The sequence below is a fragment of the Felis catus genome, chromosome B2, assembly GCF_018350175.1.
Source record: "Felis catus isolate Fca126 chromosome B2, F.catus_Fca126_mat1.0, whole genome shotgun sequence".
In the NCBI taxonomy this organism is placed as follows: Eukaryota; Metazoa; Chordata; class Mammalia; order Carnivora; family Felidae; genus Felis; species Felis catus.
Window position 1 is genome coordinate 113176502 of NC_058372.1, and position 22746 is coordinate 113199247.

Genomic DNA, 22746 nt, shown 5'->3' on the forward strand with positions numbered 1-22746 from the left:
TTTAAAATTCTTAGCATGGTATTTTGGGAGTATACAGCTAAATTGGTCCTAGTATAATAGGGTAGTGATTCAAGGTGAGCTTGTTAGTGGGGAGGGGGCGCCTGAGTGGCTCAGTCGGTTAAGAGTCCGACTTCAGCTCAGATCATGATCTCACGGTTTGTGGGTTCAACTTCGGATTCTGTGTCTCCCTCTGTCTGCCCCTCTGCTGATTGTACTTTGTCTCTCACAAATTGTCTCAAAAATAAATAAACATAAAAAAAAAATTAAAAAAAAAACGAGCTTGTTAATGATAACCCAAATGACGTTCTTTCATGCTTAAAGATCAAGTCAAAAAGGTAATATGAAACACGTAACTATGTTTTTCTGCTCTTAAGCCAAAGGCCTGGTGACTTAGTTTCACAAGCTTAGCATCATTCGTGTCATCAGTATTAAATTGTATTGGTTTTGTACTTTTGATTTGTAAATTTGTTTTGGTTTTATAGGTATTTAAAGAATGTAAGCATATGGACTTTATATCTAACTTATGCTTATATATCTTTAAGTTACATTTTAATAAGAATACTTTAAGTTAACTCTGCCAGGAAATAAGATTTTTTTCCTTTAAAAAAAGGTACATAACTAAGTTTGACAAATACTATTTTAGACATCTACAAACTCTGCTTTTTCAAGCTTAAGATCAAGGCTATATATTTTTTTTCTGTTAACCATTGTGTAGAATGTATGTCTCCATATCATAAATGCTTTGTATGAAGACTCCCAAATTTGATATTAACTAATCTTAGGAGAAAGACATTTCTGACTAGATAGTGAACTTTAGAGAATTGTTAGATCAGGCAAAATGTGAAATGGTCATTACCCACTGGAGAGCTCTAAGGAAGGATGCAGAGAATGACTTCAAGGGAATTCCTTCCACTGATAATACAGTGAAGTGCATTATGAATGTTGCTTTGTAAGTGGGTGATGAAGGTTTTGAGCATGTGGTTGAGGTAATGAGGGAGAGCTCATTGAAGGTCAGAGGGACTAGAGAAGTCAGTAAAAGAGTGGTAGTGAAGACCATGTTGATGCATTGGAATGGGCTAGCTGAGATGGTGTCCTTTATGGGAAGTGCTAATTGGCACCTTTCCCACTTTGGACCAGAACTTGAAAATTTCCCATATAATAAATGTTTTCAGAGGTTACCTAGAAAGGCAAAAGATGTGCAAAGGAAAAATAAAAACTAGGCATCACAGTGTTCTTAATGGTACCCATACCTAATGAGTGCCTCCCCTGCTGTTCTTCAGCATTCTTCCATAGCTGTTTCCCCCTCATCTGTCACCTGTTTCTTCTGCCAAGAGTGATGCCAACAACCTGTCAGATGGTTCAGAACTACTGCTGCCTGACTATCCTGCTTTCTAGGTGTCATCACCTCCATACACGTGGTACCTGGGCTGCATAGCAGCAATCACCACTGCTCATTATTGTGGCTTTGATTTCTTCCATGGTTAAGGTGACCATGTGGTGCTTATTTTATTGCTAGTTTATTTGAATAATCTTACAAATAACTTTTCCTGTATTTACAAAGGTAATAGAGATCTCAAGATGCCATTAAAATTTTGCAGGAGTACTTCATTTTATAGGGAAAATATATGCCAAGTAGACTTCATTCTTTGGGAATTCATAAAAATCTCCAGATGAGTCAGTCCCTCATGCATATCAAGGGATTGTTTGTTACAGAATATACTTCTGTCTTATGTGCTCTTGTGGGACCCTTTAGGGTGGAATCCTTGTCTTGTTAACGTCAAATCGTTAAATGCTTTGTGTTCTTCTGTAAAACATTCTTTCACTGTCTCTTAGTCTCAGGCCACAGGTAAAAAAAAAAAAATAAACTGCTTTTTTCAGATGTAATATTAAAGTACTTTGTAAAATGTTTGTTTAAGGATTATATAGTCAGTATATGTAAAATAAAATATGTAGAGCGTGGAGTGGGAGGACATCCATACCACACTGGATAACCCCGTGACGATCCTGTGTGGGGTGCACATATGAGTGTTCCTAAAAGTCAGCTGTGCTTTCTTCAGATACACTGAGGAGATGGTACCCTGGCACCCTTGCCTGCAACTCATTAGCAACTGTGAGCAGAAGCTTTCCAGTCACACATCAAGGCGCTTGATAACCATGGAAAAGGTGAAGACATTTGAGGTAAATTATCCTAGTATTTTTTGGATAAATTCTGGAAGAATCCAAAAGAGAATTTTCTAGTTTTCCTGTAATTGAGTTTGAAGTTCAAGAGTTTTGTGACATTTGGTGAGATTTAGAGGGTAGGAATTGGATATAGAAGTTAAATAGCAGAGTAGAAATAGAAGTTGACTTTAACTTCTCATCTTTGTCACGAAAGCAGTTAAACAAAGAAAAACAGCACACTTAATTAAACAACTATTGTCTAACTAGCAATCTACTAGTTACCGTTTTTCCTCCAAAGCAGAACCTACTTGATTGAAGACTATTCTGCAAAGAAAAAGTCACTTTATATAATGGACAAAGTCATTTTCTCTCATCTGTTAGGACTCAATGCATGTGCTCTTTCTGACACACACACACACACAATTCTTGAGAAGAACAAAACATCTGTTATTTCATATCCAGATCAGAATTGATATGAATAATGCCTCATAATGAAGCTTAATTAAATCTACAACATGCTCCTTCAGCTATACTTATCTGGATTGACAACCACAGCTTTCCCAAATTCACTAACCTTGAGTGTGTCCCATCTTTGTTTTTGATCTGTACAATAAGCAGGAAAGAACAGTGTTACTGCCCGAAGATTTTGTCATACTCACCTCTACTCTGCATTTGATTTTTTTCACCTGATTTACAGCTTATGGATTCTTTCACAGTAATGAAAACTAATATTTGTAAAGTGCTTTTTGAATATATTATTTTAGACTTCTTGTTTTTGTCCTCTGTCCTTTTAATTTCCATTTGCTATCTGTCTCTAATTTAGACTTACTATCATATACCTCGTTTGTTCTGGTTGTTTCCTAAATTATCTTTTCCATTTTTCACACCTCTAGTTCTTAACTGTTAAATGACTTTCTAAAACACTGTATCCATTATGTTACTTCTTTATGCACAGACTTTAGTGATTTATTTTAATTACTAAAGATTCAGTGTGACATAAAGTTTCTTCATCAATCAGGCTTCAGTATCGGGGCATTTCAGAAAGTGAAGTTATTTATGTATATAAATAGTTGATTTGTGTTCACTCAGGAATGGGGTTATATGTGTGTGTTTACATACATATATATGTATAGGTAAATGCGATATAATTAATATAAGTGGTTGTCTTTTTTTTTTTTTTTAATGTTTATTTATTTTTGAGACAGAGAGAGACAGAGCATGAACAGGGGAGGGGCAGAGAGAGAGGGAGACACAGAATCCAAAGCAGACTCCAGGCTCTGAGCTGTCAGCACAGAGCCTGACGCGGGGCTCAAATTCACGGACCGTGAGATCATGACCTGAGCCGAAGTCGGACGCTTAACCAACTGAGCCACCCAGGCGCCCCTAAGTGGTTGTCATTTTTAAAACAACAGAATTTTATATTGAAATGATAGATATTCTTGGGGTGGCATCTTGTACTTGTTATATTTATGTTGTACTTATTCAGCATATTCTTGAAATTTTTAGATTTACATTTAAAGAAATAATATTAAACAGTTATTTTGCTATATAGTGACACTTTACTTTTCTTTGAATTTTATTACTGGACTTTGGTGCTCACATTTTATAGCAGACCCATCACCTAATTGTTGTTTTTTGAAATCAAATCCTGTTCCAAGATTGATGATCTACCATTGAATATTTAAAACATTAGGCAGATTCAGAAATTCTAAAAGAGGAGTTTCCATATTGTTTGGCACAATGACAACATTCCGAAGTGACAGTTTTTGATGGGTAAAATGTATTTGGATATACAATAGAAATCCTCTTAACCAACCTCCATGGCAAACTCCATTGATTGTCTAATACTGGCCATTTTTGTCCTAAAACACCAGCACCTATGCCTGTAACATGTTGCATACTTCCAGCTGGTGAGTTGCTTGATCTCTACTATATCTCTATGCTTCTGTACCTACCAGCTGAGTTGTCTGTATTCCATGAGCCAGTTGTGTTTGTTTTGTGAGTTGTTTATGCTGGTTATATTTGTTATGGTAATTATGTGATGTAATTAAATGCTAGTTATTCCAGTGAAGTGTGAGTGTGAGAATAAAGTTGTCGTTTCTATAAAAGCTAAGTGGAATACTTTAGAAAGATGGGATAAAGTGAGTTGCTAAATAAAACTCTTGGACTGGGAATGGGTGAGATGAGTATAAAAGGTTAGAAAAAAGCTATCCAAATCTAGGTTTCTGTACCCAGATTGCTTTGTAAGAGTCTTTAAGTTCTTGCGTCATTTTACAGAAGCCAAAACTAGAAATCTTTGTAGGAAATCTTTGATTCTATATCAAAAGATTGATAAATGAATATACAGTTTTTCAAGTTAAGATATTCAGTATATTTACAGAGCATTTTTATTTTTTTCCTGCTTTTACCAACTTTTTCAGTGAACTATGTGTTAGTCTGCTTGGGCTGATATAGCAGAATACCACAGACTGAGTGGCTTAAATAACTGAAGTTTATTTTCTCGGTTCTGGAGGCTGGAAGTCTGAGGTCAAGGTGCCAGTGGGTTTGGTTTCTGATGATGCCTGTCTTGCTGGGCTGCAGACATCCTCCTTCTTGCTGTATCCACTGTGTGTGTATATTCTTGGTGTCTGTCTCTACTTACAGGGACATCGGCCCTGTTGGGTTAGGACCCTACCCTTCCCATGTCCTTTAACTTTAATCATCCCCTTTAAGGCCCAGTCTCCAATTACAGTTATCCTGGGAGTAAGGGCTTTAGTATATGAGTTTGGGGGGACACAATTCCATCCATAACTAACAGTTACTAGTATCTATCACAGTGAATAAAATGCCTGTTGCATGTTAGAGTCTGCTTTTTTCATGCTGTCTCAGTCAGTTCTCATGTATATGTTTGTCTTTTAGTATTGTGAGGGAAGTAAGGCATTTGATAAATTAGTAACACTGCAGCTCTTAGAAATCACAGCACTTAATATAATTATTTGAGTTACTAATTATAGTAATAGTAACTAACATTTATGTGCCAGGCACATGAGTAATACATGTAAAAAATAGAAATATTATCTGTGGATTTTATAGTTGTAAGTCTTGATGTTAGAAAGTAAAATGAATGACATCAGCATTCTTTTTGGCCTCCATAAATAGTACTTGGACCATATAATGGTTATGATGGCCTGAAACATTGTTCAAAGGAAAATATAGAGAAAGGATTCTTTAATCATTAATGGGGTCACATAATAAACCAGTCATTTCTGTCTTTTTTTTTCTTTTTCTTTTGACTTGTTTTTTTAAATTTACATTCGAATTAGTTAGCAATGCAAATTAGTACAACAATGATTTCAGGGGTAGATTCCTTAGTGCCCCCTACTCATTTAGCCCATCCCCTCTTCCACAATCCCTCCCGTAACCCTCAGTTTGTTCTCCATATTTATGAGTCTCTTCTGTTTTGTCCCCCTCCCTGTTTTTATATTATTTTGTTTCCCTTCCCTTATGTTCATCTGTTTTGTCTCTTAAAGCCCTCATATGAGTGAAGTCATGTGATTTTTGTCTTTCTCTGACTGACTAATTTGACTTAGTATAATACCCTCCAGTTCCATCCCCGTAGTTGCAAATGGCAAGATTTCATTCTTTGTGATTGCCGAGTAATACTCCATTGTATATATATACCACACCTTCTTTATCCATTCATCCATCGGTGGACATGTGGGCTCTTTCCATACTTTGGCTATTGTCGATAGTGCTGCTATAAACATGGGGTTGCATGTGTCCCTTTGAAACAGCACACCTGTATCCTGTGGATAAATGCCTAGTAGTGCAATTGCTGGGTCGTAGGGTGGTTCTATTTTTAGTTTTTTGAGGAACCTCCATACTGTTTTCCAGAGTGGCTGCACCAGCTTGCATTCCTATCTTTTTTTTAAATGTTCTTTTTCTTTTTTTTTTCTTTTATTTAAATTTATTTACTTATTTTTAAGACAGAAAGAAAGAGAGAGCAAGCAGAGGAGGGGCAGAGAGAGAGAATCCTAAGGTGATAGTGCAGAGCTCAATGCAGGGCTTGAACCCACAAACTGTGAGATCATGACCTGAGCTGAAACCAAGAGCTGAAACCATTTAACCGACTGAACCACCCAGGTGCCCCACCAGTCATTTATATCTTAATGGCAAAATTGAGACCTGTTGTCAACAATGTCACATTTGCTTTCCTGTAAGTTTAATTTATTTAAGAAAATCTTTTTTCCAGTATTTTTTACCAGATTTATAATATTTCTCTAAGCAGTTTATTTGATGCTTGGAAGAAGAAATAAAGAATGATCTAAGGATGTTTCTGACAATCTTCTACATAAAAACGATAAATAAAGGCACTCACCTTAGATATTTTTAAACCTATAAAGGCAGTGTTAATTTTTGTTTGGTTGTTTTTATTATTTTACTCTTGTCCTTTCCAAATTTATTTAAAAAAATAAGGGAAAAGCCTAATGCTCAAGTAATTTTTTGAAAGTCTTCATTTTATTTATTTTTTAAAATGTTTACTTATTTTGAGAGAGAGCATGTGTACATGTGAGTGTGGGAGTGGAGAAAGAGAATCCCAAGCATGCTCACACTGTCAGCACAGACCCTGACACAGGGCTCGAACTTGTGACATGAGCCGAAATCAAGAGTCAGATGCCTAACCAGCTGAGCCACTCAGGTGCCTTGAAGCAGTCTTCACTTTATATGATCAAATTTGATCAGTGAGTTTTAACTCGTATGCAGTGTACTATAACTGAAAATACTTTGTCATGTTAAATTAATCATTTGGTTTTTAATTAATCATTTCTACATTCTGTTTGTACGAAGAGGACTGTGTATAATTGCAGCAAGATCCTAGTCCTTTATAATGCAAGTGATGACATAAAATTGTCAAACTGTTCTCATATGCATCTAACAAATTATTCTCAGTCTTGTTTAGCGTTGTTGATTTTGGCAATGAAAGACTTAATTGTAGATTTTTACACTCTTGTGTACTGTCTCTCTGTGTTTTTGGTTTGTGACTTGTTAGGTTTAACCTCAGTTTAACTTTTGGCCTACATAATACATTTTGTTATAAAGTGTTCTCCCCCTCCCCTTTTAGAATGTAAACAAGTTATAAATGCAAAAACTGTCTAAAGAATGTGGGTATTTTATAAAACTTTGTGTCTTTTCATTATTGACTATAGTTTTTAGACTTGCTTATTGGGCATTAGTAACAAAGAAGAAAATTTTCGCTGCCCATATTAATGAAGATGTCTGATAAGAGAAGCCATTATTCCCAGTTGATATATTCTGAAAGGGTGTGTGTATATATGTGTGTTTATATATATGTGTATATATACACTTATGTATGTATATATACATATATATACATATACATACTTACATGTATTTATAAACACATACGTATATACAACACTTTTATGCTGCTTATTGTTTACAAAACTTGCAGATCCATTTAAGCACATTATTTTGCTAATTTTAGAGACTGGGAAGTGGCCCAGTTGAGACCAAAACTCCTCTTTGTACTTGAAATTCTTTGTCCTTTGTTATGCATCATGTTGCCTCTTTACCAAAACATGTTTCTACCTTTGGAATATGCTAAGGTTAAAAGGCAAATACTATTGAGTGGCATATTTCTAGTTTCTTTTAAAGATCATTTTTCCTCACTGTTCATGGGGCCATGGTAGAATGTGATTTGTTTTACTAGAACTCATTTTTCCTGTTGATACAGCATGTAGTCGATGCTGCAATATATAGTTGTGGTCACAGTGGCTACTTCTATAAAACATTTTTCTTGTACAAAACTCATTAGGAAAAGAATGCTGATTTTCAGACATGTCCAGAGCGGACCAGTGTAATAGCAGTGTCATAGTTATATCTTCAGTGAAAGTCACCTGTAACAGCACACTGTCCGCCTTTTCTACCAGTATACTTGGACAGATGAAAGAGTACCCAAGTAGCCCATTTTGAGACTTCCTTGAAATCTTTTTTTAAACATGCAGGTTTTAAAGTCTATTCTATAGTATGTTTAAAAGAGTATCTTAAGTTGCCACTGCACTAAATGGGGCATCAGGTGCCCTGTTTGTTTTGTGGCTTCTTTTTTTTTTTTTTTTTTTTTTTTTTAATTTTTTTTTCAACATTTATTTATTTTTGGGACAGAGAGAGACAGAGCATGAACGGGGGAGGGGCAGAGAGAGAAGGAGACACAGAATCGGAAGCAGGCTCCAGGCTCTGAGCCATCAGCCCAGAGCCTGACGCGGGGCTCGAACTCCCGGACCGCGAGATCGTGACCTGGATGAAGTCAGACGCTTAACCGACTGTGCCACCCAGGCGCCCCAGTTTTGTGGCTTCTTTACCTGACATGATTGATACCGTATAGTGATTTGGGAAGTACTGAAGTATAGATATATGGACACTAATTTAGACTAAAGTTATGTATATCAGCTGTAATTTTACAGTTAGCCAGTGTAATTCAGATGATTTAAAATAGGGAATGTTGGGAGGTCATAGTGACAGGTGCTGAGGGTTAATGTTCATTTTTTAAATTTTGGATTGAAGAGTCCACTAACAGGAAGCTGATGAATGCTTCATTAATCAGAATGGAGGGTGGCCAAAACTGAGGGACTTAAGTACCAAGAAATTTTGAAGCTGTGGAGAGAGAACCATTAATATAACATGTTTTAAATGAGGAAGGAAGGGAAGAGACACTAAGGTCACTTCTTTGAGAAAATGACTTAGGGATGGCTTGAAGTAGAAGAAATTAGTCTTTGCCATAAGTAGTCTGCATATTAGAATGATTAATAGTGTTGCTAATCATAAACTGGTGTTTTGCTGACATAATGCTTGTGCATATTTTGTTATGCTTTATCTGTTCTCAGGATTAGTGCTGTTAGTTGTTTTGGCAGCTCTTTGAATTAAAGATGGCTTCTCCGGGCTGGCCTTTCTTTCTGAAATATTTTAGTTTTTTTTTTTGTTGTTGGTTTTTATTTTTGCCTATCTCATGCCAGGAAAGTGGGTATTTTCCTTTTGATTAGAGCTATGAAAAATTAGAGATTAGGTGTGAAGTATTTCAATCATATAATGCTTGGTAGAAATGAGACACTACTTCATTTATCAGTGGGAAAAATAAGACCAGGTGACACTGGTAATTAGAATCTGGTAAGAATCTGGCAGTTAGACATGAGCTTTAAGTCTGTATTAATAAGATACAGTGTTCATTGCCATCAAATGCATATGTAAGAGAGGGGGTGGGGGTAGAAAGACCAAGAAAGAAGAGTCTTTTTAAAAATTATTTTTTGTAGTAAGTCAGAAGGAAACTATTTGGGTTATCTATAAATTATGTTTAGACTTGATGTTTGAAAAAGGCTTGTAAAAGTAGATAAAAGCCTGGTGATGCTGCATGTCATGTTGAATTAAGTTTTAAGGACGATGGTCATCTACGTGTCTCATGTTATCTTGTTCTGAATGACTTACGTTAGTTGCTAATGGTACTTTTCCTTGAATTTAAATGTTAAAGGTCATCATTTGATTTTTTTCTTCTCTACTTCTGCAACTAAGTGATTTTGCCAAACAAACTGGATATTTTGTTAATACTCTCATAATGGTTTTAAATTGTTTCTGGTAAACCAAGAAAAAGCAAAAGTTTATCCCTACCTGCTCCAGGAAGGTAATCATTTAAGATATCTGGATTCTAGGATATGTCTCTTTTATTTGCAGGAAAAAGCAGTTCTCTAAAGGTAGAGAGAGCATCTGCCATTATGCTCTGACTGTAATGATCATATTTTCAAGCTATGACAGTAAAACAGTTTTTAACATACTGATATTATATTATAGAATCTTAGCAATCAGTTGCAAAATACAATCTGGGAGTCCTAAGGTATGAATGGTTTAGGGAAATGGGAAATTTATGTGTGGAATCTGCATGATCCTCTGGCTTCCTTTAAAATTGGTGAATGGCAATTCTAGTTGGTATTTTGTGTGTGTGTGTGTGTGTGTGTGTGTGTGTGTGTGTGTGTGTGTGTATTTTATCCTCTATTATATGCGTAACTTAGAATTATCTTCCTAGTGGTTTTCAAATTCAAACATGAACATACATCTTCTTCCCTCCCCATGACCCATGAGGAATACAACTGTGAGATTTTCAACATATTTTTTTGCCTAAAACCCTAGTGTGCAGTTTAATGAATAATTATAAAGTGAACATCTGTGTAACCACCACCAAGGTTAGGGTTAAACAGCAGTCAGCACCTCTATTTCTGGTCCTAAACACCTCACTTGCAGGTATAACCACTAATCTGACTAATATGGTAATCACTTTCTTGCTTTCCATCATACTATCACTAGTATTGAAATGATCCATAAGCCAAGTAATTTTGCTTTTTTTTTTTATCTTTACATAAATGCATGTGTATTTTTGTTAATTTTTCTCATAATGGGTTGTGACAATTTAAAAAAATCAACTAGGAGAAGAATAGTCTCCAGTTTAAAGTGGAAGAGTATGTGTGTGCATGCCAATGCATATTTTGCTCTATTTTTCATCCTTTGCTACTGACTTACTTGGTTTTTATTAAGTATTTTAGATATAGTAACTAGTAAGTTGTCATAACATTTTTACCTGGTGTGTTGGCCCTGTATTATTTTAACATTCGAAGTTAAGTTTTGAATTTTATAAAGTTAATGTATTTTTAGTGGTAGGCATGTAGAAACTACTTAGAGACTCCTAGGTGGCTCAGTTGGTTAGGTGTCCAACTTTGGCTCAGGTCATGATCTCATAGTTCACGAGTTTGAGCCCCATGTCAGGCTCTGTGCTGACAGCTCAGAGCCTGGAGCCTGCTTTGGATTCTGTGTCTCCCTCTCTGCCCCTCCCCTGCTCATACTCTGTCTCTCTCTCTTTGTCTCAGAAATAAACATTAAACGGTTTTTTTAAATAAAAAAAGTACTTATAGGGCTGTATCATCCTAATAGCTTAAGTATCCATGATGGTCTTTTTACAGTTAGAAAGAAGTTATGTGTTGAGTGCCGGATATCAAAGTTGAATCATTAAATGTTACTCATTTTCAGAACTCAGTGAATATTTTAATATGCATTAAAGTATTTTAATAGACTTTAGGTAACTTAATATCTTGCAAAGTAATGAAGTTTTTTACAAGTACAGATTATATATGAATACCTAATTTAGGGATGAAGATTTCCAAACCTTACCTTGTTCCCATTAAGAATAATGTTAGAGGTTTCTCAATAGTATTGGATGCCAGACTTTTGACCTGCTTGTCCTTGGTTTGGAAATGGCCTAGTGCTGTTTATAGTTGTATAACTTTAGCACAAGTGGTTTCTATAGCTACTGTCCAGTACCAGATGTAGAACAGTGGGAAGCTTTGATAAGGGGAGCAGGATTTTTAAACAAAAGCCGGACATGGGTAATTACCCCGAAGCTGAACTGAGGCCTGTTAGATTCAACACTGTCATTTACCTTTCATTTCACTCTACTGATTACAAGAAAGGAAATCTACCCAGTGTTTTTCTCTTCCATCTCTTTGCCTTCTTCCTCTCACCTTATGTAAGAATGTGTATCATAGCTTTAATCTGTTTCAGGAATACAGGAGTGAGTCTTTCTTGACAAAATCAGATGAGCATTGTTAGTTTGGTGGCTTTCACTATGATGACAGCATTGTTGGTTTTCACTTATCATAGAATAAGTTTCATAAGCCATTTGTACTCTGTTGTTTGCAATGAAACTGCTGTTTTGTATAAACTACTGTCACTCTGAGAATATAAATGGCTTAAGGTTAATACTAGTGAGGTAGAAGAAATCATTATCTCATTATCAGGAACTGTCAGTAAGTAAAAGGACAACTTGAACCTAACCTGTGATTATAATAGAAGCCATTTGGATTTCTTCTGAATGGCTGTAGAACTTCTGCAATTTCATCTCCAAACTCACACTTTTCTAGGGGAAATCCCTTATTTTTAAATGGTAATTTTATACATTGATGATTACCTCTCAGATATTTTCATCAAAGTTTGGGGGTTTCTATAAAAGTAACTCTTTTGGCAATAAAAGGACACAGTGAGAGAGAACTTTGGCTTTATTCAGAATGTGGATGGGGATGGTGTGAGAGGTAAATTTAGGGGATTGTTTATAGTAGAGGATGGTGGGGCAAGGAAGTTGAAGAAACTCATACCTGATGACTCATTGTTTCTCTGTAAAGGAGGTTTTAAATTTTTGCTGGGAGTGAATAAACATAGTAATCTAAGGTCTTGAGGACAGGTGAAATTTTGGAAAAGGTGCTGTCAGAAATTAGTAAGAAAACTGTGCCTTTTAATGATTTTTATATTCATGTACTTCTCATATTTTTGTATGTTTTCTTTTCTGGACTTGATTACATGTTCCCTAAGGGGAAAGCCCTGGCTTTCATCACTCGGCCTGTGTTTATGGGACCATTTGTGTAAGGTGATGAGGCTAAAGAGACTAAGTCATAGTCCTTATCCTTAGAGTATTTGCACAGTGAGAGAAGTGGGCCCCCAACCCATCCCAATCTCATATGTTCGGTTCTGTAGTGACCTGTGCGAGGTGCTATGTGAACACCGGAGAGCATCTACCTGAGGAAATGGTGCTTGTCAAGAGAGGAAGCCAGTTGGGGTGCCTGGGAGGCTCTGACTTTGGCTCAGGTCATGATCTCAAGGTTTGCAAGTTCGAGCCCCACGTCGGGCTCTGTGCTGACAGTGTGGAACCCGCTTCAGATCCTGTTTCCCTCTCTCTCTGCCCTCCCCTGCTCATTCTCTCTCTCTCTCTCAAAAATAAATAACATAAAAAAAAAGAGAGAGAGAGGAAGCCAACATTTTAAGCAAAGGTACAGAGGCATGAGAGGGGTTGTGGACCATTCAGGGAGCCCTGAAGTATTTTAGCACAACTGAAATACTAAGTATTTGAGGGAGGAATGGTTGGAGCGGAAGTTGAAAACCAAAGAATGCTTAGTGTTGAAGGTCTTTACATACTAAAGAACTTCGAGTTGATCCTTTTGGTGATGGCAAGCCCATGAGGGATGTTAGGAGAGTGGCAGAAGTTCGTGTTTTATGAAAGTCACCTGGGCTTTAATATGCAGGTAAGTTTGAGTTGTGGAAAGATACCTGTGGTAGCAATGTAGAGGCTTCTGACATGGTGGTGCAAAGATGATGAAGCTGTAAACTAAGAAGGGTAGAAGTGGAGATTGTAGAGGAGTTAATAGAATTAAGAGTTTGGAGGGAGGTAGACATGACAGAATTTGATTACTGATTGTATAATTGGGCTGAGGGCAACAGGAATTAAGGTAGCGTCCAGAAATCTGGCTTGAGATGAGTGGATGATAGTTTTCTTGAATTTTTGTCCCCCTTTCACATGAGGACAGTGCTTTCCTGGGCTATTGAAAATAGTCTCCCAACTGGTTTCCCTGCTTCTGTGATTTCTCCTGCTGTTATATTTCCTATGCAGTAGCCAGAGGATCTTTAAGAATGTAAATAGGTAAGCTCTTACCTGTGATCTCATGACGCATTGGTAGTGTGTCTGACTCCAGAATGTAAATAGATAGTGGAGCTCCCCTGCTTAAAAGTCATCAATGACTTTCTGTGGAATTTAAAATAAAATTCAGAATCTTTCACATAACCTTAAGGCCAGACTGATCTATTTCTGGCTTGTCTCAGCCATTTCATTGTGTGTCACCTTCGCTTTTGTGTACCAGGCGTTAGCCACACTGGCCTGTTTTCAGTTCCCAGAATGTATTTATCTCTTTTTAGTTTCAGAGTCTTCTCACATGTGTTTCCTCTCTTATCCCCTCTCACCTGAGACTCTTAGGTCTCAGATAAATGCTTCTTCCTTAGGGAAGCTTTTTTTGTCCATACTCTTCACCCCATCTAGCTGGGTGTCTCATATTATGGTAACTCTTCCCAGTGTTTAATCACGGTTTGTAAGTATATGTTTGGGTAGACAGTCTTTAATGTCTGTCTTCTACTAGCATATAAGCCCTGTGAATTCACAGATCTTGCCTGTTTTGCTCAACTCAACAAATACTTAATGAATAGTAATTGTTCAGGGATTATTTGGGGCCCTTCTAGAATAAAAACAATCCAATTCAGCAATATTTAAATCATCCATTTGAAGGAAGAGAAAGAACAGTTATGGCTAACTAAAAGTTTTCTCTTTGAAAGTACATGGGATTTTGTCATTACCCTGACATCACTCTTCAAAAATCAGTGTTACAAAAACATTTCAGTCCCCTGGTACCTAGGCTTCATTTCTCACGAGAAACAAACCAAACAAGCAGCCGAATCACCATATTGTGGAAAATCCTTACACCTTCCTGCTGTTTGCGGAGGAGATGATAATAAAGAATGGCAAGTTTTGGGGAGAAAGCAGTAACTAGAAGGGTAGTGTTACCTATGTGGACTTCTCAGTGAAGAAACTTTAGTTCCTTTAAAGTCTGAGCAGTTTGTGAGGCTCCGTTTGAGAAATACTCTTACATGTGTGTATTCTCAGTATAATTCAGGGTGTCATTAGTTCCATTTAAAATGTCCATTTCAAAAGTTACTGCAAAACATACAATTTTGTTTTCTTGAGAATTTGTTCCCATTTAGATTAAAATAAATTGTAAGTGGCTGAAGTACTTTCAATGTCTTTTTTGTTATTTTACTCCTTTTGATGTAGAGTTGTAAAAAATAATTAACTTGAATAAGGATTAACTTGAACAATGTCTAGTTTATGTACTTTTTCTTTCTTTTATTAGAGAATAATTTGCAGTTCTAGGTCGGGCATAGATGACAAAGTGATACATTTTAGAATCACCAAAGAGGATATGTATTTCTATATTTCCACATCATTCTTTAAAAAACGAAACGGTGTGGATAAATGCTGATGTTTCCTGAAGTAAAATGGCCATCCCGATCATGTTGGTGCTCTGTGACTGTAGGTGTTTACAGCAAGCAGAACTCACAAACAGTGAGGGACTGACTGTCAGCTGGGCTTTAAGCTGCCATTACCCGCATTAGGAAGTACTCTAGAGAAGGATTTACCTACTTCAGCCAGCAGAGGGCAGTGTACACATAAAAGTACACTACCGGTTGTAAGTCTTCCTTTGGTTTCTTTGGCAAGTGTGTTAAAATTCTTCAAGTGGTTTATGTTTAGAATTAGCAGTACTGATAGGACAGGAAATTGGCTGGGTGGGACAGTGGTTAAAGGAGTTCTGTCTAAAAGTTTAGATCAGAAATATGTGCTACCATAATGTTGCTGTTCTGTGAGGAATGTCTTCTAAATGTCAAATTCCATTTTGAATGACCCACTGATCTACCATGTGGGAAGTTAACTCTTTAGCCATTGTTTTGATATAATTTCCACTAAGAAAAGAAGTGTAATGGAAAAAGCATGGGCTTTGAAGTCTGGTCTAGGCTACAGTTCTACAAATGCTACTTACTGGTTTATCGGTGGCAGATTATTTAAACTCTTTCAGCCTCCATTTCCTTATCTGCAAAATTTAGATAACAATCTTCTAGGAAAAGATGCAAAAAGTAATTCACTTTTGTAAAACACATAGTTGTAAATATAAGTTCTTTCTTGAATCAGAATTTGTGTATTGTCATATTTATGCTGTTTGTCTTACAGGGTTAAGTGATAGGTCTGAAAGCAGTATATTTCCATTGTGTAGCCATCTGAGACTAGTACAAATTTTCTTGTAGAAACTCTGTTATAAAAAATGATATGTTCAATAAGGGGTTAATATACAAAGTATATAAAGAACTTCTATAGCTCAACACCAAAAAACAAACAAAACAAAACAAAATGAAAAAAACAAAACGCAAGCAATCTGATTAAAAATGGGCAGAGGACCTGAATACACATTTTCCAGAGAAGACATACAGATGGCCACCAGACACATGAAAAGATGTTCAACATCACTAATTTTCAGGGAAATGCAAATCAAAACCACAATGAGATATCACCTCACACGAGTCAGAATGGCTAGTATCAAAAAGACAAGAAATAACAAGCGTTGGCGAGGATGTGGAGAAACGGGACCCCTCGTGCTCTGTTGGTAGGGATGTAAATTGGTGCAACCACTGTGGAAAACAATATGGAGGTTCCTCACAAAATTAAAAATAGGAATACCGTATGATCCAATAATCCCACCACTGGGTATTTACCTGAAGAAAACAAAAACAAATTTGAAAAGTATATGCAACCCCTGTGTTTATTGTAGCATTATTTACAATAACCAAGACACGGAAGCAATCTAAGAGTCCATCAATAGATGAACGAATAAAGAAGATATATATGCACAATGGATAGCCATAAGAAAGGATGAGATCTTGCCATTTGTGAACAACATGGATGGACCTAGAGGGTATCATGCTAAGTGAAATAGGTCAGAGACAAACGCTATATGATTTCATTTATACGTTGAATCCAAAAAACAAATATACAAAGTGGTGGTTACCAGAGGGGAAGTGGGTGGGGGGATGAGCAAAATAGGTGAAGGGGATTAAGAAGTACAAACTTCTAGATATAAGTAAGAGATGGCAGTGAGGACGTGTACAGTGTGGGGAGTATACTCAATAATATTGTTAATGTTTTGTGGTGACTGATGGTGACTACACTTATTGTGATGAGCATTGAGTAATATATGGAATTGCTGAATCAGTGTGTTGTACACCTGAAACTCATGCACCTGAAACCTGAAACACCTGATACTGTATATACACTGTGCTTCAATAATGAAATTTTAAAAATGGTGAGTGTCTAAAACATAGTGTAATCAATAATCTTAATAATTTATTCATATCTCCTGTAACTACTAACCTACTAGTAGGTTACTACTAACTACTAGTTAAATTTGGGAAAGGTAATCTGTAATCATTCACTGCCATAGTTTTCTCTCTGGGCATTTCCTAATTCTTTGTGTGTTTTAATTTTCCATGAAGCATTTCTTGCTTACTAAAAATTGGCAGGACTCAGACTTTATGCTACTTAGGTGATATGATGACTGATAGCGATAGGCAGGTTTGAAAGTGTTAGAGAAACCAGAAGTCGGACACTGTCGCAAGCTTGAGTTATGAGGGACATCAATGGTTGTGTTGCTTGAGGATACTCTTCTCCTTTTAAGTAAACACTTTGGACCTTCGAGATACAGAGTTGAAAAAAAAATCTGCAGATATTCTTGGTTGAGATGGGCAGGGAATGTGAATAGAGAAGAGCATGAAAAGGTGATGAAAAATATGTAGAGTTGAATATCATCATCTCAAGTGTGAGCCCTGATAAACTAAAGATAGGATGAAAGAGAAAAAAGAAAAAAACCTACCGACTTTGCCATTTTCTTCAGCGTCAAGGTAACTTAAATTCTGAGCAGTTGCAAATAGTATATTTTTTATGGAAAGGGTATATTTTAAGTGTGTATTATTCATAGGTATATGATACTTACATGTCTGATATAATATGTGGTAGACTATAGACATACTAAATGTTTCATATGGAACATTTATGAACCATGACTTTTCCACTTAGGTGAAAACGGTAGCCCATGTCCCTGGAGTGTCTCGCTTACCCTGAAGCGGGACTTAGGCTGCTGGCTAATGGAACGGCTCTTCCCAGATCTCTGACTGCACAAGGGATTTGGAATTTTTGGGTTCTCCAGGAGTTTTTGTTACAAATGTTTTATTTCACAATCAGCCTTGTAGAAGGAGGCATTCCAGCACAGGACCCATACACATTCCTTATGCCAATTATTCCCTACTCCCTGAGAGAGAAAGATGAATAGGGATTTTTTCCCCCTCCAGAGGTTGCATTTCTAAGGTTATAGACGTTCCTAACTTTTCCAGTCACACATATTTCTCTGCCACTGGGTCTCTGTACCACTGAACACAAGGTCTGTTAGGAGCTTATTTTACTTTTACTCTATTCTGAGGAAATCTTGTGATCTAAACTACCCAGATAAGTATGTCATAGGTAGTATATGTTTTCTTGATAGCCATTAATTAGTATAGGTTTTAATTACTGCTATGGGATCTTCCAGGCTCCTGCTGTTCATTTCCAGTCCCTTACTCTGATCATCATATTCTCTGCTCTTTATCACCAGTTTGTCTTTTTTATATCCTTTAGGTCAAAGGCCAGCTGTTTTGTTAAGCTGTCTCGTTGGTCTGTGAGGAAGCCTATTTCCCACTGTGTTTCAGCTTTTGTGTTCTGTACGCCCTGCTTCCTCAGGTGCACTGCGTCCTTGGCAGCATGGTTGTCTAGGCCCATTACCAGCTGAGCCTGCGTCAGTCTCCAGCCCGTCCTCAGCTGCCTACTGAGCCCGCATGCTGGAATCTATCTTGTCCTCCTCACCACTGCGTGCTCCAGAACATTCCCCAAAGTAGTCTGCCGTGCATTTCAACATAGAGGTGGTCGTGCATGGCCTGGAGGCGTCACAGGGATAAGAGAAGACAGAAGGCAGAGCTGGGAAGGACCTCACTGCCAGCTGGTGTTGTGATTCCTCCTGTGTGGGAGAGGAAACTGAGAGGACGTTCAGCAAACTGATGTGCAATTGAGTCCAACTCCCAGACATTAAGGGGAAAGCCTCAGAATTGGGGAATGTTCGAACCCATGTGGATTTTAACCAGGAATGCTGGCACATTAGATTTGCATTTTAACAAGTTGAGTTTAGTCTCAGTATGGAAAATAGACTGGAGAGGGAGCCACTGGAGAGAGGGCAACTGGCCATTGAGGGGAAAAAAAGGAGAGATGAGGAAGTTTAGATGCCAGTACTGGAGCTGTCATGAAGAGAAGTGGATTTGAGACATTTAGGGTGGAGAATCAAAGATTTTCGGACTGACTGAATGTGACAGGAACAGGGAGAGGCATTTGACCCAGGCTTCTGATTTCCATGTCTAGGTAGAGAGTGATGCAGGGAGCTGTGGGGAGGAGCAAAGCAGCAGGAGATGTCGACATCTGGACAGAGTTTTAAATAGCCAAGCAACATTTCTGCCAGGAGTGAGCTAGTGTGGCACAGGAAGTGGACAGGTTTTCTAGCGATCTTTCTTGATAGAAGGACAGAAGTTGGAGGGTAGTTGAATGGCATGTCCCTTCCTTTCAGTTGACCCTTCAGTCAGACTTTTGATGGAAGTTGAAATGCACAAGCCAAGGTTAAATGCTGGAACGTTGTTCTGTATTGCTGCTGCCCCGCGTACAGTCCTGAGATGTGGACCAGACCAGAGTCCTTCTCTGAAGTCCACTGTGCCCCTGGGGGTATGGTATCCCTCAGGCATCCTCGTGGCTCCTTATTTGTCCTCCTGCTATAAAGATTTTGTGTCATTGAAATAATCCTCTTAGTGGCCAGAACGAAGTTAATAGTACTTCTGATCTAGTTCTGTTGCTTTGTGGGTAGGCTGCTTAGCTATCAAAGCCTTAGTTTATCGCCTATTTATTGCCAGAGATACTCCTTCTCGAGTTGAGGAAAAAGTTAACTCTTGGAGAAAACCTCATTATGTTATAGTTAAGAGTATGGTATCAGGGGTCAAATGGACCTGTGTTTAAATCCTAACTCTGCCACTTACCAGCTCTGTTATCTTGGGCCTGTACTCTATAATTCCTCAGCTGTAAGGGATGTTAATAGTGTACTTATCTCTTAGAGAAGATGAGTTTATATTAGGTAGTTCATATAAAACATTTGTGTAGTTTGGGGCCCATAATAAATATCTAGTAAATGCCACGTTTCATTAGGTGTTCGTTAATTATGTACCTACAGGTTGATCTGATAAACTTTATCTTTCATCTTTTGCAAATTACATAGCCTGGAGTTAGTAACCACTGGCATGTTTTCATGCACTTGCAGAAGTATGTAATGTACTTAGTGTCATAAAATTTAAGTAGCTACTATTTTCTAAATTTGGTACTCCACCTTTATTCTTATGGTTTATGTTTTTTTTGATAAGCAAGAAGGCATAAAGGTTAAGGGCTCAAAATTTGAATCTCGTTTATTTTTACTCGAGTCGTGTGACCTTGGGCAGGTTAGTTAACCTTTCTGTGCCTCAGTTTCCTTATCTGTAAAATGGAGACAATTACACTACTGTTCTTACACAGTTATTGTAAGGATTGAATAAGTCAGTGTATATAAAGTACTTGGAACAGTGCCTGCACATAAGTAGCCCTATACCTCTTCTTATTGGGTTACACAGTTAAAGTGCCTCAGGCATGGTAGTTTTTCTGCTTGTGCCGAGAAGCACAAGTTGTAACTTTTTACAATCTTATAGGGTAGTATTTTCTGTACAATAATCCCCTTCAGAGCTTGCTGAAATACCCAGCAAATGGGGAGCTAGTGTGCACAGCAGGAGTGTGGGAAAGGGGTTCCAGTCCAAGGCGATGGGCTGACAATACAGGTTGTCCCACCTTCTTCCTGAGACCATGAAAAAGATAATAAAGACACTCACAAGAGAATGAAGCCCTCACAGCAAAGAGAGCAAGAGAAATGAACCAACAAAATTCCTAGGAACAGAGTGCGTACAGAATCCAATGGATACGTGAAATGGAACCCTGCAGGCTGCAGCACAGAATGGCAGAAGGGGACCACAATGAAGGCCTTCTTTCTTTCCTTTTCTTTAATGAATCAGGAAATCTGGACATGTTTAATAGTTTGGATTTTGTGTGATTTAAAAAGAAATTCTGTGACAAAATAGTTTCTGAATAAACAAATCAGCCAACATAATTTTATTTTGGCTACACCTAGGCTTTATTAAATATTAGGTATGAAGAAAAGGATGAAGATACTCACTTCATACAGGAATAAGGAAAAATATAAAAATATATGAAGATTGTTATATTCCAGATATATTTGTAGATATCATTCTGATACCGAAACCAGGATAAAAAATTAGGCTTCATATTTTCTAATTATGTCTTTATATCTGTTGTCAAAATCACATCAATTTACATGCAATGGAATCTGATTTTACAGTACATAGGAAGAGAGATTTTATTTCTAATTAGATTTTTTTTCACAGTTTGAGATGACTAGTGAATGGGGAAGATTAATTAGCCCTCAATTTTCTAAGCTGAAATAGAACCTTCCGACCCAGATTTCTATTTCCAGTGTCCAAACATCAGTCTGAGCGCTAGTCCTTACCTGCCTCTGAAGTCTGAGTGTGGAAATCGCTTGTTTAACTTTTATCTTCATCTACTGTGGTAAAGTTGCCAGAAGTAGTTTACTTCATGAACTGAATATGGTTTTGCCTCCAAATAGTTTTCTCTGTCTGTAGGACATTACGTAAATCACTGCTGTTAAATATCTCTGGAGTGGAAGCTTCCATGTGTGAGGATTCTTACTGTCATGGGTGATTTCAGTTTCGGCTGAACTGTGGATCTGAAGATGTATGTGGTTGTCTGAACTTGTGTTGCCTGGGGCTGTTCTCTGTGCCCTCCCTGGATCTCTGTTTTCCCAGTGAAAGTATTTGCTCTCTTTGTGCAGAGGATTGTTGTACAGATCACACAAAGTGAAGCAGTTGAGAACACTGTTGGATACCCAAGCAGGATACAGATATAGAATGGTGGTGTATTTCTAATTCAGATAATAAAGAAAAACAAACATGCACCAGAGAGCGGGATTTTGCTTAAAGTAAATGGCTGCTTTGGTTTCAAGCTAACTAAAGAAATAACTCAGACATCTTTGTTTTTTATATTTTCCAACCAACCAGAACCGGGACCAGTATTCACATCTGTTAAGTGATCACTTTCTCCCATACCAAGGTCATAATTCCTTCCGTGAGAAATATTTCAGTGGCGTAACAAAAAGAATTGCCAAGGAAGAGAAATGTAGCCAAGAGTGAAAATGAAGATTCTGACAATGGAAAAAGAGTAAGGATTTAACAGAAAAGACATCTGGATGTGAACTTCCATGTATGATATAGAAAACATATACTGTTTTAAATACTTTTATATAACGAAATAAATGCTACAAAGTAAATTGAACAATTCTTTTACAATTAGCTTTGTTTTATAGACTGTTTTGTTGTATGTAGTCTTTGGAACCATATTTAATTTATATTTGTACTTTCAAGTATTATGGAAATTGAAAACAGTTATATTTTTGGTAATTAATTTGCAAGGGGAACTGATACTGTTGACTTTTTAAACAGATACTTGCCAGATATGTTACAAGCAGTTAACCATGGTTGAGAATTTATTCGTTTAGTAGGTTCGTTTAATTTGGTTTCTGATTGTAATTGATTTACAGTGCCACTAATAAAGTTTACCGAGGATCCCTAAAATGGTGGTGTATTTGGTGCTTTTGGGGAAGGGGGATGTGATGAAGGAAATGAATTTTTATTTATAAGTTCCAGACTAGTATGTAATGATAGCATAATGGTGATGAGAGGAAAGGCTAAGACCTGGCAACCTGAAAAGCTCCCCAACTCCTTGAGGCCTGTCCACATCTGAAGCTCGTCTGTACCTTGGACTTGCTCCTGCATTCCTAGAACTTGACTGTTGGTCAAGTTAACTACCCACAATTTTTGGTTTAGAAAGTAACCAATAGTTAAAAGCAGTAACAACAACACAAATCCTTGATGGTTCCCTAATGGTATTAGGCCTAATCA

General features: G+C 37.3%; 1 protein-coding gene across 3 annotated transcripts in view; it reads left to right on the plus strand.

Moving 5' to 3' along the window:
* The window catches only part of TRMT11 (tRNA methyltransferase 11 homolog), a 58974-nt gene extending 36555 nt beyond the window's left edge, over positions 1 to 22419 (plus strand). For all 3 annotated transcript variants that reach the window (XM_003986532.6, XM_011282620.4, XM_011282622.3), the window contains 2 exons: positions 2058 to 2178; positions 21847 to 22419. In XM_003986532.6, the coding sequence (XP_003986581.2) occupies positions 2058 to 2178; positions 21847 to 21978 (253 nt within the window). In that variant the 3' untranslated portion in view covers positions 21979 to 22419. The remainder of the gene's footprint in view (positions 1 to 2057; positions 2179 to 21846) is intronic.
* Positions 22420 to 22746: the final 327 nt, after the last annotated feature.